The 14,790-nt window shown below is 36.5% G+C and overlaps 1 protein-coding gene across 6 annotated transcripts in view; it reads left to right on the top strand.

The window, feature by feature from the left end:
- The window catches only part of LOC120539615 (lamina-associated polypeptide 2-like), a 66,005-nt gene that overhangs the window by 16,665 nt on the left and 34,550 nt on the right, over positions 1-14,790 (top strand). For all 6 annotated transcript variants that reach the window (XM_039769886.1, XM_039769890.1, XM_039769888.1 and 3 more), the window contains exons 2-4: positions 4,873-4,990; positions 7,383-7,517; positions 9,535-9,632. In XM_039769886.1, coding sequence (XP_039625820.1) covers positions 4,873-4,990; positions 7,383-7,517; positions 9,535-9,632 — 351 coding nt within the window. The remainder of the gene's footprint in view (positions 1-4,872; positions 4,991-7,382; positions 7,518-9,534; positions 9,633-14,790) is intronic.

Below are 14,790 nucleotides of genomic sequence, written 5' to 3'. Positions count from 1 at the left end.
CCAAACAAGTCTGCAGCCTCTGTGGCATTTTTAATAAATCTTCAATAAATTGAAGAGGCACAAAAAGGCAACATTAAAAACAATCAAATCTGAACATGGATTAATAATATTGCTAATAATATTACTCTTGATACTTATGCTTTTGATATACATTAATTATTGTAAAACATTAGTGGCCTGTAGTAAATCTCTAAATGCACAGCTTGAGGTTTTTATTTTTGATTTTATTCAAATGCTTGCAGCTTTAGTAGTCTTTCTGACATAAGTTTCTATTTCAGCAAGACAGACCTAATGGTAACTACGGTTGCAGTATTTTTATAGGTTTTGTGTGTTTATTATTTTTTTTTTTCTTTGCAAAAACATGGCCATGTCACCTTTCATGTAAATGCCTTCAGAGGGATATTATTTTGATCCAAGGTTATTTGTAGTTGTAAACTCTTGATTGATCAGTGTTGTTAATCCTTGAGCATTTTTAATTTGGAAAATGGCTTTGGATGTCTCGTATTTATTGGGAAAACATGCCAAAATACAATGTGTGTAAAACAATATAGCTACTGAATTATTGTGGTGCATGGCTGTCATGTGAACCCATAACTGATTATTTAAAAAAAAAAAAAGTTCAAGTACATTCAAAAATGATAAACAAATTGGGATTGTACGTGGTTAAACTTTTGTACGTTTCTGGCAAGTTGTAAAGCTAAAGTTTTGCAAGCAAAAAGTTTACAATTTTATTAACTAAAACCCACTTAATGAGTAATACCCCATAGAAGGAGGGGTGCCTTATGATGCACTGCTTCCCCACAAATATAGTCCCCCTTATAATTTTTGGGACAAAGACCCATTTTTTCCTTGATTTACCCCTCTGCTGCACAATATAAAATTCCAAATCAAACAATTCAGATGTGATTAAGGTGCATACTTTAATTTAGGGGGAGTTGCATAAAATTCAGTCATACCATATAGAAATTGCAGGTGTTTGTGTTTACTCTGGTGTGTTTTTCATTGCTTCATGAATGCAGGCATAAGATACTACTACCTCCGGACTACCTTTTTTAGTTGCCATTGTTCAACATGAGAATATGAGCTGTGCCAGTGAAAACCAAAAGAGCCTTTATGAAGCTGAAAAACAAGAATAAAGCAACTAGAGACGTCTGTGTAATCCATCCTAACCCAACTGTGTGGAATATTAGGCAGAAAGAACACACTGGTGAGCGTAGCAATTGCAAAGGAACTGGTAGGCCAGGAAAGACCTGCACTGCTGAAGACAGAAGAATCCTCACTATGGTAAAGAAAAGGTCTCAAACACCTGTCGGACAGATGAGTAACAGTTTTCAGGATGCAGATGTCTACATGTCGGAGACTACTACCTGCAGAAAACATTATGAACAGAAATACAGAGGGCACACAGGAAGATGCAAGCCACTAGTTGGCCACAAAAACAGGATGGCCTGATTGCAATTTTCAAAAGTACATAAAAGAGCCTGTATAATTCTGGAAAAAACTTGTGGACAGTCATATTTGAATTAACCTATATTGCAGTGATGGAATCGGCAAAGTGTGGAGATGAAAAAGAACTGCCCAAGTTCCAAAGCATATCGCGTGTTCAACATGTAGTCAGGTGGTGGTGTTATGGGTTGGGCATTTATGGCTGCCTCAGTTTATGGCACACCACTCTTCTCTAATGATGCAACTGTTGACTGCAGCTGGACAGTAAATCCAGAGGTTTCTAGAAACCTCAAGTTTCAGTAAATGCCTCCAAACTGATTGGACAGTGCTTCATCCTACAACAAGATAATGATCCCAAATATACTACTAAGCCAACATAGTATAGTAGTTTATATTTTTTTTCCCCCCAAAGTGTGGATGCAAATGTGTTGGCAGGATCAAAAGGATTTTTTTTACTCATTCTCATGATTGCAGTAGTTTATTTTATTACTTACATGAGTAGATGGTTATCAGCCAGTCTTTGTTTTTAGATAACTTCTTTAATTTTCCGTGTAGAGATTTCCTATAATATCTCTCTATTATTAAAAAAAAAAAACTTGGGACAAGACTTTTTATTCCTGCAACGAGATGTGATCTTTTGAAGAGAGAGGGACACTTTCATGTCCCGCGAGACGGGCAAGTCATATCATGCATACAACCTTTGGAAGCAAGTCCTGTAATACACATGCAGAGCAGGTTAGAGATGATGGAAGTGGGAAAATTCGAAAGTGTCAAAAAAATGAGAGTAAAGATCGCATTATCGCAAACAAACGGAAAATATTACTCCGTGCAATAATGGAACAGCGAAAAGAGATCGAATAGTGTTTGAGGATGTCTGGGGGAGAAGAGAGACTAGGCAGTGACTTCAAAATGTTCGAAGCGTCGCACGAAATGCAGATTACACGGCACGGGAGCAGCAGTAACCCAGCAGAGGAGGTAAAAAAAAACAAAAAAAAAACCTGTTGTTTGTTTCCCTTTGTATCACCGTTTAAGAGGGGTTTCGGAGGAGCGAACGCATTTCCTGGGGTGCATTCAGTGTCCCTCTTCACATCAGTGCATATTGCTTTGCAGGGGTGGGTGGGCGTCTTATGTGAGGGCTGGGGGGAGGTGGAAGGGGCAAGCAAAGCGAGCTGGGGGTGAAGAACTTTCCAATGGGAGAAAGAAAAATTGTGTCAAAAGAATAATAAAAAAAATCTGTACTCTGGTTTTTCCTGATCAGATATTAAATTTTCTGGCAGCTACCTTTGTTACCACTGAGCAGTTAACATAAGGCTGTTAATGTGAATGCTGTTAATTTAATAATAGGGCTGGGTATTGGCCCTGATGTCCTGATTCGATTCAATATTGATTTTATCTTTATTTAATTAGCATGCACTGATATATTTGAAGTGCTGGCTTTTTTTGAGATTACTTAACCATATGTTGAGAACAATTTAATGCAACAAATTTCAGTAACACTTTATTTAAAGAGTGTCTACATAGTGTCTTCATAAAATAATATACATAAGCATTGAATGACATTTAAGAAGAAATGCTTGATTAGTAATGAACAGTTAACATCGGTATTTACAAAATCTAGAACAAATATCATTGCTCTTTAAAATAAATGACACCACTACACTCATAATATCAATACATTTAATTTATATAGTGCCTTTTCTATGCTATACCGTCCTGGGTATGATGTTCCCTTCAACCTGCAGGGAAAAACCTGGGGGTTGGTGGCAGAATTGGCTCTCCTGCCACCATAAACCTCACACTGGTTCCATTCTACCTGAACCAGTGTGGTGCTGAGGTGTCACCCATTGCATGGCTGCACTTGGGTCCTAATCTGGGATCCTGAGTTGGTTTATCATGTGATGGGTGCAGCAACGCGCTGTGTAAGCGTGTGCTCCTAAACATCCCAAAAATGCTCAAAGTACTTTCAAAATTCACCATAATTTAGCAAACATATCTATCTCCACATCAGTCCAAACACATTATGGGGGGGACTCCTTGTTTTAATTTAATGCAGTGGTATTTACTTCATAAAATACCCTATATCATCTAGAAAATATTATTGGGAGGGTAAAAAAATATATTGCATCTTAAATATTGTTTCTAGTAACCTATTAGCGAAATGTATTACCTTATTGGACATTTTACACTAATTTTGAATCGGTCAAAATAAAAGAAGCAGGAAGATTTGTGTCTTTTTATAATTCTACAAGTTAAACATACAGTTCCTTACACCTTCTCTTTAGACAAAGAAATTGTTTTAAAACAAGGATCTAGTGCTGAGACTTGTTGATGGTAGCACTGAATGAACGTAACATAAGACAAATCGCTACTGTGACTGACAACTCGCAGTGCATTTTAATTTAATTAAATTAATTCCTTTATGGGTGCCCCACAATTTTATTTTTAGTCACATAAGGCAAACAAAATCTTAATACAAGAAAAAAATATATATTTTTTGTGCATTTTTAAATAACATTGTCACTTTATATATATATATATATATATATATATATATATATATATATATATATATATATATATTATATATAGCGCCCCACTATTTGAGAAACACTGGGTTAATGTAACACCACTACGTCTTTTCAAAAGCTTAAGGTTTAAGCTTACTTTTTATGGTTCAGTTTCCATTTAGTGAATGAATTCCATCCTCTTGCCAGAGGTGTGGGGTGTTTTTGTGCTTTACTTTCTGGGGTTACCTTAAATGCAACCTTTACATTTTTTTTTTTTTTTGACAGCCTAAAGACAAGTGTTAAAGCAAATTCCCTTGTTTACTTTCATGGTACGGTAATATTTCCATATTACATCTGAGTACTCTCAGATCAAAACTGATAATTCTGTTGCTTCATAGGTCATACAGCAAGGTCTTGAAAGCATAAGCTTAGCTAGTTTCGTAATAATAAAAGCTGCAATTGGCAGTTACTGTTTAACCAAATTACAACGTGCAACGGTGCAGTTTCAACCTGTTCTATGCCACCTTGAAGCTAACTACTGTGGCAGTGTGCACACTGTGACTTAATTTTGTGGAGACTATATTTTTATCCTAGGTGGCCATTCATTATCCTCTTTTTGAGGGAGTTCTTTCATGTTCTTTCCAGAGGGGACTGGGCGGTCTCATGGTCTGGAATCCCTACAGATTTTATTTTTTTCTCCAGCCGTCTGGAGTTTTTTCTGTCCCCCCTGGCCATTGAACCTTACTCTTATTCGATGTTAATGTTGATTTATTTTGTTTTATAATTGTCTTTCATTTTTCTATTCTTTAATATGTAAAGCACTTTGAGCTACTGTTTGTATGAAAATGTGCTATATAAATAAATGTTGTTGTTGTTGTTACCTGTGAAATCTCTCACTCTTTATTTTTTTCCTCTTCAGAAAGCCACAAAGAAAACGGACCGGCCATTACCAGAAGATAATGATGCAGTGGAGATGAGCATTGAAGAGCTTAGGCAGGGATTGATGAAGTATGGGATCAACCCAGGACCCATTATGCGTATGTTGCCTTTTTACACATTATCGTATAGCAACATGAATCTAAGGGGTTAGTGTACAGTAACTAAGCTGGTATTACTCTGTAGTTGGAGCTTAGAATGAATGGAATTAAGGATCTTTTTATGTGCAATAATGAACATTTTTTTTCTATTAAGGGCTATGATTTAAACTTTATAATCACTGTCAAAGGCAATAAAACATTACAGTGAATTGCAGGTATGAAAAGCAATACAGATTGAGTATTCCTAATCCGAAATAACAAAATCCAAAATGTTTTGAGCAGCTAATGATTCAACCTACATTCCTCCTAGCTTTTCCAATATTCAAATTGTATTTACTCATTGAGTCTGGGGCTGTGAGGTCTCCCGTTAAACGACACACTATCAATGATTGGGAATGAGTTAAAAGATGACACCTACGTGGCAGTTGAAATGTACTCCATGACACCAGGTTTTTTTTTTTTTTTTTTTTGTTTTTTGTTTTTTTTATAAAATAGGGTGTCACATGTGGTGAAGATTATGAAGGATTTGTGGAAAGTTAAACATTAAATTGTACATTAAACAGTAAACATGGTCCCAGGCATTTCAGATAAGACATATTAAAAGTGTGCTTGATCCCTTACCATTGCCACCCCTCCTAATGAATTACTGCATAAATATTAGAATACCTGATCAATCATATTCGGATCAGTTTTTGGAAGCTATCCCAGCAACGTCAAAAGCAAGGTGGGATCCAGTACAGGGCAGAGCACCACTCTGGTATAGGTATCACACAGAGGTACCCTAATACTAATTAATTTGGTCTGTGTATTTAGAGTTGCTTCTTCACCCAACATGCATTATGTTGGGCTGCCTGAGAAAAAGTAGAGTTTCGCACACTTTTTTTTTTTTTTTTTTTGGCCCTAGTATTGTTCACCTAGCACACTTCAGCTGTGAAACAGTGTTGCTAAACACGGTTGTACCAATGTTCTCTGTGATAAAGAGAAATGACAACCAAATACAGCTAAATATTCTTGTATTGAAGCAAAAAAGCAGCAAGTACATTTTAAGAATAAAAGACGGTTTTCCTTTATAAATGAGAAATCTTATGGAGATTATTTTGAGGTATTTTATTCTGAGCATTAAAAATGTTCAGAATGGAAGACCCTGCCATAAAATCAGAATTGTCTCCTTTTGTGCTGATAACCTCACTAAAGGGGTATTCACACTCAGTTCAGGTTCAGGTTTCCTGTAAGATTCAGCCCTGACAATGTTCCTTCATCAAAGAATATTAACAGTATAGGAGAATGTCACAAGCACAGGTTTAAAATTAACCTCCAAGCTTGAAAAATACACTATAGTTAATTTTATCTACACATTGCAGTTTTACTTGCTAGGCTTGCCATCACATTCCAACGCTTTGAAGACTAGTTGTATACCTCCACATGAGCGCCTCCATTTTCAACGACTTTCAGCCACCTTCAGACGCAAGCCTCTCAGTGGATTCTTTCCTCAAGGTGTGACAGGTTACAGGGCTTAATGGCATACACCTTGCTTTTGATATAGCCCCACAAAAAATATTCACAAGGTTGTAAGGTCAGGGGAGCATGGAGCCCATTCTAGGGGACCCCTTCGACAGATCCATCGGTCACGAAACTTGATGTTCAGGTAATCTGACTTAACCTGGCAAAGTGGGGAGGGGCTCCGTCTTGCCATGGTTAAGGGAATGATACGCTTACAAAAACTGCAAAGCCTAAGTTGTCATATGTTGATGACTTAAGTCTCTCCGAATGATACCTGGAGCGAAATAGAAAAAAGGAAGTGTATACTGACTTTTAGGACACCCTGTATATTTAGTGTTAAGTAATATATGACAAAACTATTTAGATTGACAGTGGAAACCATCCCGCCTTTTTACTTATGAATTCTGCTAACAATTATGAACCATTGTGCACAGTGATGATACTCCTAAATTGCTTTTTATCTGAGTTCTGTTATTTGGATCTCAGTTGTGAAATCATCCAATTTGCATTTAAAATGAAGATATTACACTCCAAAGACACAGTTAAATCATTGGTGCTGAAATCGATTTCCCTGTTTGTGCTACACCATTTGTTGGAATAAAGAAGCCATTCATTTCATCTGTGGTTGTATAATAAAATGCATTGTTATTACATTCTTTATAGCAGAGGTAAATGATTTAGTGTGTGAATAATTTGATAATTTGCTGTGTTTTTTTTTTTTTGGTTGTCGAGTGCCACCATAACCAAAAAAAAAAAAAGAGTACCGATCAGTTATGTGGACACAAAGGTATTTAGCATGGTTTTTAGCACTGGACAATGATCAAGATATAATTGCCTTTATGGGAGCAAAAATTCAAAATGTTGTGTGTTTTTGTTTGTGTGTGTTTTATAGCCTCTACCAAGAAACTCTATGAGAAGAAGCTACAGAAACTGCAAGAACAGGGTCCTCCTGAATCTCAGTCCCAGGCACCAGACCCGAAACAGAATGGCAGCACTGAGACTGATCAGTACAGTGACAAAGAGGAAGGTAGATGTATGCCAGTCATTCTGTCTGTCAAAACAAGCTTTCACTAGAACTGTCATCTAAGCCAATTACAAAAATGTTAAATGTTCATGTTAAAAGTATATCTGGTTTGAATAAATTCAAATGTAGATACAATTCTCAGTGCTTCATCTATTACTATTACTATTGCATGAAACTCTTTGTCCCCTTATGTTTTATGTCATTGCATTGATGTAAATAAGCAGAAAAGTTTTTGTATGGAAAAACCATTGGAAGTGAAAAATAATCCTGTGGTGTTCTGCATCTGCCTTTTTTTTTTTTTTGCACTCCTAGTTCAGGCACTGTTACTTGAAGTATATGTGTGCATACTGCAGCTTGCAGTTGGACATAATGGACTGACTCCCTTGCATATTGTCAACTTTTTGACCAATTTTGTTACTAAGCTTAATGTGTACTTTTTTTTTTTTTTTTAATTGAATGTTCTACTAATTTTACTTTATAGCTTCCTGTTACTTGCTCAGATGTACTTTATGTATAATTTTACACATAGCTTTGCATGAAAGCATCTGCTGAATAAAAAAAAAAAAAAAATCACTATAGCACTTGCCCATCCCTTTTTATATAAGAATAGTTGTGTAAGCCCGTGCTGTAAAAAGCTTGTGCTCCTAGAAACTATTGAAATTGTCAGAAAAAAAATTGAAATGCAGAGTCGGTTTTGTTTTGCAAAACGCTGTTTTGTGGACCCTAGGAATCGCTGTTGGCCCGTTGAACTCACCAGACAGACATCCAAGACACATGTTTAAAACACCAAGAATAATTTCTTTAATAATATTCTTCAATAAAGTGCACAAAGCACCACACACTCCACAATTCTTCCAATAATTTACAAAAATAAACAATAATCAATAACACAATCGTCCACTCCCAGCAGCTCCGTTACACTCCTTACCAACTCCGTCTCCTTCTGGGTTTCCCCATTGTCCTTTCTCAAGTGTCCTGGAAGTACTGCGGGCTTCCGTCCTCACGACTCTGAAGTACTTCCGGGTTGGCATAACAATAATAGTCCCCAGGTTCTTGGTGAGCTCCACCTAGTGGCACCAACGGCACCCATCAGGGCTGAAGGCTTCATGTCCCATGCTGCCCTGCGGGAATCCGGGGAACCATTTCTGTCCAGGGGAGCAGCCATCTAGCGTCCCGGGAATGTAGTGCCCTGAAAAGGCTATTTGTCCACTTTTTTTTTTTAGTTGAGGGACGTCCCAGCCACTGTAAATTCATTCTCTGGCAGAGTGTTTGTCCAGTTTCTCCCACATAGTTTAGTGTCGGGCATTTCATGCAGAGAATTAGGTAGACCACATTAGATGATCTGCATGAAAATTATCCCTTTATGTGATGTTCAAGTCGGCAGTGTGGTATAATTATACGGTCTGTATTATAAATGTAGGCACACATTTTACATCTTTTCTGTAGGCAGGGAGATGTGCCATTTTCTGTTGGTGGAAACTGTGTGTCCAGAGTAATATAACAATGAATGAAAAGATACAGATTTAGTGATACCTTTAGAAATATTCCTTTTGAGTATATTTGAAATTTGCCTATGAATGTGAAAACCTTGGTTGGCAAAATTTCATAAAAGCCATAAACGCAGGGAACTCCACTTTCTTTATTACATCTTGCCTGAAGAAGGGGCCTGAGTTGCCTCGAAAGCTTGCATATTGTAATCTTTTTAGTTAGCCAATAAAAGGTATCATTTTGCTTGGGTTTTCTGTACATTTATAATGGCTAAAACAGTACAACACCCTAGTACTATTACACTTTACAAAAACAACGAAAGAGTTTGTTTGCTGCATACATCTATAAATGCTATTGCTTTAAATCAAAGTTTTAGATTTAAGAATTTAGCACCATCTGAAATTGTTTAAATTTTCAATATTTGTTAGACTTTAAGTAGTTATCCGTTTTGTTCTGTATACTTGACACGTTTTGCCAATACTCGTTTGAACTGTTGTTAACTTTGCACATTGATCTCTCACTATCTTCACAGAGGAGAAGTCCGAGCTGATACTTGAAAAACGAGAGCCAATAAGAAGCAGGCAGAGAACCCCTGCTAGTATTCGTCCACGCAGGCAGGATGTGCACAGGGTGGGTTATTTTTATATAGTTGTTTTTAAATTCCCATTCCTGCCATTTTTATATTTGACTATCACTATTTATATTTTTGCTTTTCTGTCTTCATTTTTCTTCATGTTGTCTGTTTTGTCTTTTTATGAATTCAGTAAACTGTGCCAAAGATACTCATTTACTTAAGCAAGGTTATCTACTGTTTTATCACCCCTGCTAAATCCAGTTATTGTTGCCTGCTTGCATATCTACATTTATGTCCAATGCACTGATTTTGCCAAGTAGATGGAGGTCAAATTGATTTTACTTAACTGAAGAACATCAACTAATGCAATTCTATTTATGGTAGAGTCTGTTTCTCTTTATTTACCTAATATTTGTAAGTGTGGTGGAAATAATATTAAAGAAATAACACATTCATCTAGAAACTAGGTCAAAGTCATGTAATGTGTTAGTGGTGGAAATGAATTAGCCAAGCATGGTTCATTAGTTCAGTCCCTTTAATTTTTGAGCCCTTTTTCCCCTCTATTATTGATTCAGTAAGAGCTCTGGCAATCTGTTAATACAATTTAAAATTTTTATTTTTTTTTATGTTTTCTTAAGTATTTAAGTCTTATTCAAGTAAAACAATTCATGTGTGGACATCTCTCCCTTTTTTATTATAAATGGTGTTTGCATATTGATGTAGATTCATATAACAATACATTTAGAGTTATTGTACTGTGTAACTATCATTCCAAAATTCTGACCTGCAACATTTAAGCCTTGTTAGACTGTAGTGTAACCATTCTGGCAAATCAATTTCCAAAACACATTAGAGACCTGAGGAGACACTGCAATTCTCTGCCGTTGGGTTTACATTTGGTCTAAATTGGACTAATTGCAATTTGCTGCCTGTAACTGCTACTTTAGGTCCATAATGTCTCCTCAAATAAAATTGCAGATTTTTTTCTTATTTAACTGGTTCAAGTATAAAGATAATATCTACTTTGCTAAAGTAGAAAATAAATTATTTGAAAAAACAGCAAACCACTTGTCTCTTTCACTAACATTTGTTTATCTGGAGAATATCATATAGCAGCCGTACCACATACACTTCAGAACAGATCATCCACCTGAAGTAAAGCATGTTTGAACCAGCTTGTACTTGGATAGGAGACCATCTTGGAAAAAGCTTGGGTTGCTGGTGGAAGTGGTGTTGGTGTGGCCAGCAGGGGATACTTGACTGTGGTCTGAATGTGGATCCCAATGCCCCAGTGCAGTGATGGGGGCACTGCAGTATAAAGATGATGGTGCCGTCCTTCAGATAAGATGTAAACCTGACCCTGACTGTGTAGTCATAAAAGATCTCTGGGCATCCTTCGTAAAGAAAGGGGTGTATACCAAAGAATTGCCTCACTTGGACACTTGGCATGTTCTTGATCTATTCTAGTAATTTTGTTGATTAGCTCTGATGACTTCTTGGTTTCCAATTTATTTCTGTGGGAAAGATATGAGATAATCTGGCCTCTTAAGAAGGCCTTCAGGGTTTCCTAGAGTGTTCCTGCAGAAACTTCTGAGGATGCATTTGTCTCAAAAAAAAAAAAAGTATTTCCTTGGATATGAATTCTGTACAGTTCTTGTCTGCTAATAAAAGTGGATTAAGACTCCATCTGTAAGATGAGTATGTGGGGCATAGTGATTTTACCTCCAAAGTCAAGGAGACATGGCCAGAAATAACAATAGCATCGTACTTACAATATTTAATCATAGGCAAGAAATTGTTATCTACAAAGAAATAATCAGTTCTTGAGTAGCAATGATGCACTGGTGAATAGAATAAATATGCTCTTGAGTTTGGGATTAGAAATCTCCAGGGGACTGCTAAGTTGTGGTCAGTTACAAGCTGTGTAATTGTGTTTCCAGTGTTAGATGTCATCAGCCCTGTGGCAGGAGACCTGTCTAGGTCTGGATTTGAAACACGAAGTTCCCAGCCATTATAATTTTATGAGTGTTCACAATGGGAATGGATGCAAATACATTTTGCATGAATTCCCTATCATCAACATTTGGTGCATAAACATTTATCAAAATCATTTTACAGTTAAATAAAATACCTATGACAATCCCATATCTCACTTCAGGATCAGATACTTGCATCAGATACTACAAATGAGACTGTTCTATGTATAAGAATTCCCACACCTCTAGTTTTCTTTGTAAAGCTGGAATGGAACATTTGGCCAGTCCAGTCTTGATGCAGCCGAAACTGATCCTTGCTTAATAAGTGGGTCTCCTGTAAAAATACTATTTTAACATTTAGACCTGTTAAGTGAGAGAATACTTTCTTTCTGTTTAATTTGTGATATACCAATCTGGAAGCTTCAGTTTGTATTAACAACATTAATTCAGACTACGTTAAATTAGAGCGTGGTACCAGACAAGGATGCCCCTTGTCACCACTGCTTTTTGCAATTGTGATTGAGCCAATGGCAATTCATTGTCAAAATGCTTATGAGATAAAGGGGATTTTATTAGAGAAGGTTTAGAACAGAAAGTTTCTCTATATGCAGATGATATGGTACTGTATATATCAGATCCACAAAATACTGTGCCTGCAGTCCTAACAGCACTAATAGAATTTCAAAAGATTTCTGGTCTCAGAATCAATTTGAATAAAAGTGTGCTCTTCCCAGTGAATTATCAAACATAGATTATACACCTTCCCTTTTATCATCTGAGACAGATACGTAGTGCTGTCGTCCCCTTGAACCCTCAGACCAAATGCCAGACACCAGATAAAAGTCCCAAAGTTGACTTTATTAAAGCAATAACGTGCACAAAGCACCCTCCTCTCCACAATACTCATAAATTCACTACGATACACAATAATACAATTCCTCCACTCTCCCAGATGCGTTGCCACCCTTCCACCCAGCTCAGCTCACTTGTCTGGGATCTCCCACAGTCTTTTATATTCCCTGACCTGGAAGTGTTTCCATATTCTCAGTCCATGTGACTTCCTATCACTTCCGGGTCAGATCAAAAAGTCCTCTTCATCCCGGAAGTACTTCATTTTTCCTGTCGCTGTGACTAAGACGTACTTCTGGGTTATAGGGCACGTACGAGTCTCTGGGCCTTCCTGCAGCATCCTCTGGCTGCCTTCACATAGACTTACTATTACAGCACTGCTCAAAGTGCTACTTGTTGAAATGGTGTAGACTGAGATTTAGCAGGCAAGAAGAACTCTTCATAGATTACTGTATAGCATTAGGCAACATAAACAACTAATGCTGTGAGCACCTCCTCTTGATGGCAGTGGTTTGATCCTTGCTATACTCTGTATGATTATGGTTTGATATGCTGACCTTGGGACTTTGATAAAGACATGGTCTGCCTTGTACTTTTTCTATGTATGTACTATCTATTAAAACTTACGTTTATTTGACATGTAGAAATGGGGTAGACTACTTTTGATGTGAGGTACAGATCAATAATTACTAGTTCTTGCAGTTGCAGGTAGTGCAACATGTTAAGGAGTATAACTTTTTTTCTGCCAAGGGATGTTTGCTTATAAACAATTTTCATATCCATTTTCATTTTATGTTAAATGAATAGATAGATTACTATAGTGGTCTCTCAATAGTTTGGAGTTTGTTCCATGAAGTGGTTTAGAATGTATCTAAGTAGGTTCTCCAATTATTTATGAATTGCATAATGGATTGATCTTAAGTTGTCAACAAACTTCTTCACTTATACAATTATTGCATTTTATAGTTATCACCCATTCTGCACCATTGTTGTTTCTCTGAAGTTCCTCCAGATAAAATTTTCTGGTGAAAATAATGGTAAATAGAGCTCTTGTGAAAATATATTGAATATTACTTTACTACTCACATATGGCTGCAAAGCCCCATTGTCAGCAGAAATTCCTTCAGTTAAGGGAATTAAAATAAATAAATAAAAATTGGCCATTTTAAGCAGTAATAAACATTATACACACTTATAATGCCTTGGCAATAATACAGGATGGTGCAGGGAAACGGGAAATTTTGGAACTAGGTGTTGGTGACCCTGGAGCGTTAGCAGTTGTTTGGCACCATTGTGACCTCGTTTAGAACCCCTTGCCATTAATTATAATGGAACAGTGGAATGGTGCGCAATGAGCATTTGCTGTGAAAGCCTTTTACAAGAATGGTGATAGTGTGACATTACCAGTTAGGATGTCGTGATTGTGTCCCGTCTGCTCATGTGATTACAACATGAGTGCGTAATTTCGAAGAAACAGGTTCAGCTTTCCTGGCATTCCTCTTGACGTGTGGAAATTCTCCATTGCTTGATGTAACCAGCTGTCAGAATGCGTACACCTTCATGATGTGTTCTTATAAATAAAATGAATATTGATTACCATCATTAATTGCATATCCTGCACAATACCTTTCAGCGTTAAATGTATTTTTGTAATGTGTTTATTCGTGCACTGAAAATCAATTGAAAATTTCCCATTTCCTTGCGCTTCCCTGTATTTTAAATCAATTTAATGGCACCTTTATAAAAAGGGTATTAATTACTGTCAAAACATGAAAAATTCTGGGGGACTTTGAACTTTTGCATGGTAGTATATTTAACATGTTGACTCAAAGCACACAACATGCAAAATACAATGCATTTATCATTACCAACATGAATCATCACACTTCTTTTTATCATCTCTGACCGATGAAAGTTTGGATTTAAAGGCTGTAGCAATGCCAATGTGGCTTTTTTGTAATTATTAAATAATTTCCATTGAGTAATGTAAAACAAAAGACAAATTACAAAATTAAGTTATTTTTTTTTTATCAAAAGGTTAGAATAAAAAATTGTTAATTTGAATTAGTATATGTTAAATTGGAAATTATAACACATTAAAATTTACATTTAGTCGGAGTTGGTACATTTATTTACGGACTCCAGCTCCAGTAAGCAATTAATTGCTCCCGACTTCGCAGACCTTCTTTCAGTAACAACACTTAATATACTTGTCTAATATATTCAAATGCTTTAAAGATATCAGAGTGTGATTTCTAGTGCAAAAACTGGGGACATTCTTCATACTTTGGTTTCTTACCAATCAGCTCAAGTTAATCATATACTGGGTCTGCATATGAAAAAGTTTCAAATTCTGCAGTTTTATTTTTGCTTGTGAACATTGGCTTAA

This window comes from Polypterus senegalus, chromosome 11 (genome assembly GCF_016835505.1).
Source record: "Polypterus senegalus isolate Bchr_013 chromosome 11, ASM1683550v1, whole genome shotgun sequence".
Classification (NCBI taxonomy): domain Eukaryota; kingdom Metazoa; phylum Chordata; class Cladistia; order Polypteriformes; family Polypteridae; genus Polypterus; species Polypterus senegalus.
The sequence above is the reverse complement of the archived record's forward strand: the minus strand, read 5'-3'. Positions and strand labels throughout refer to the sequence as shown.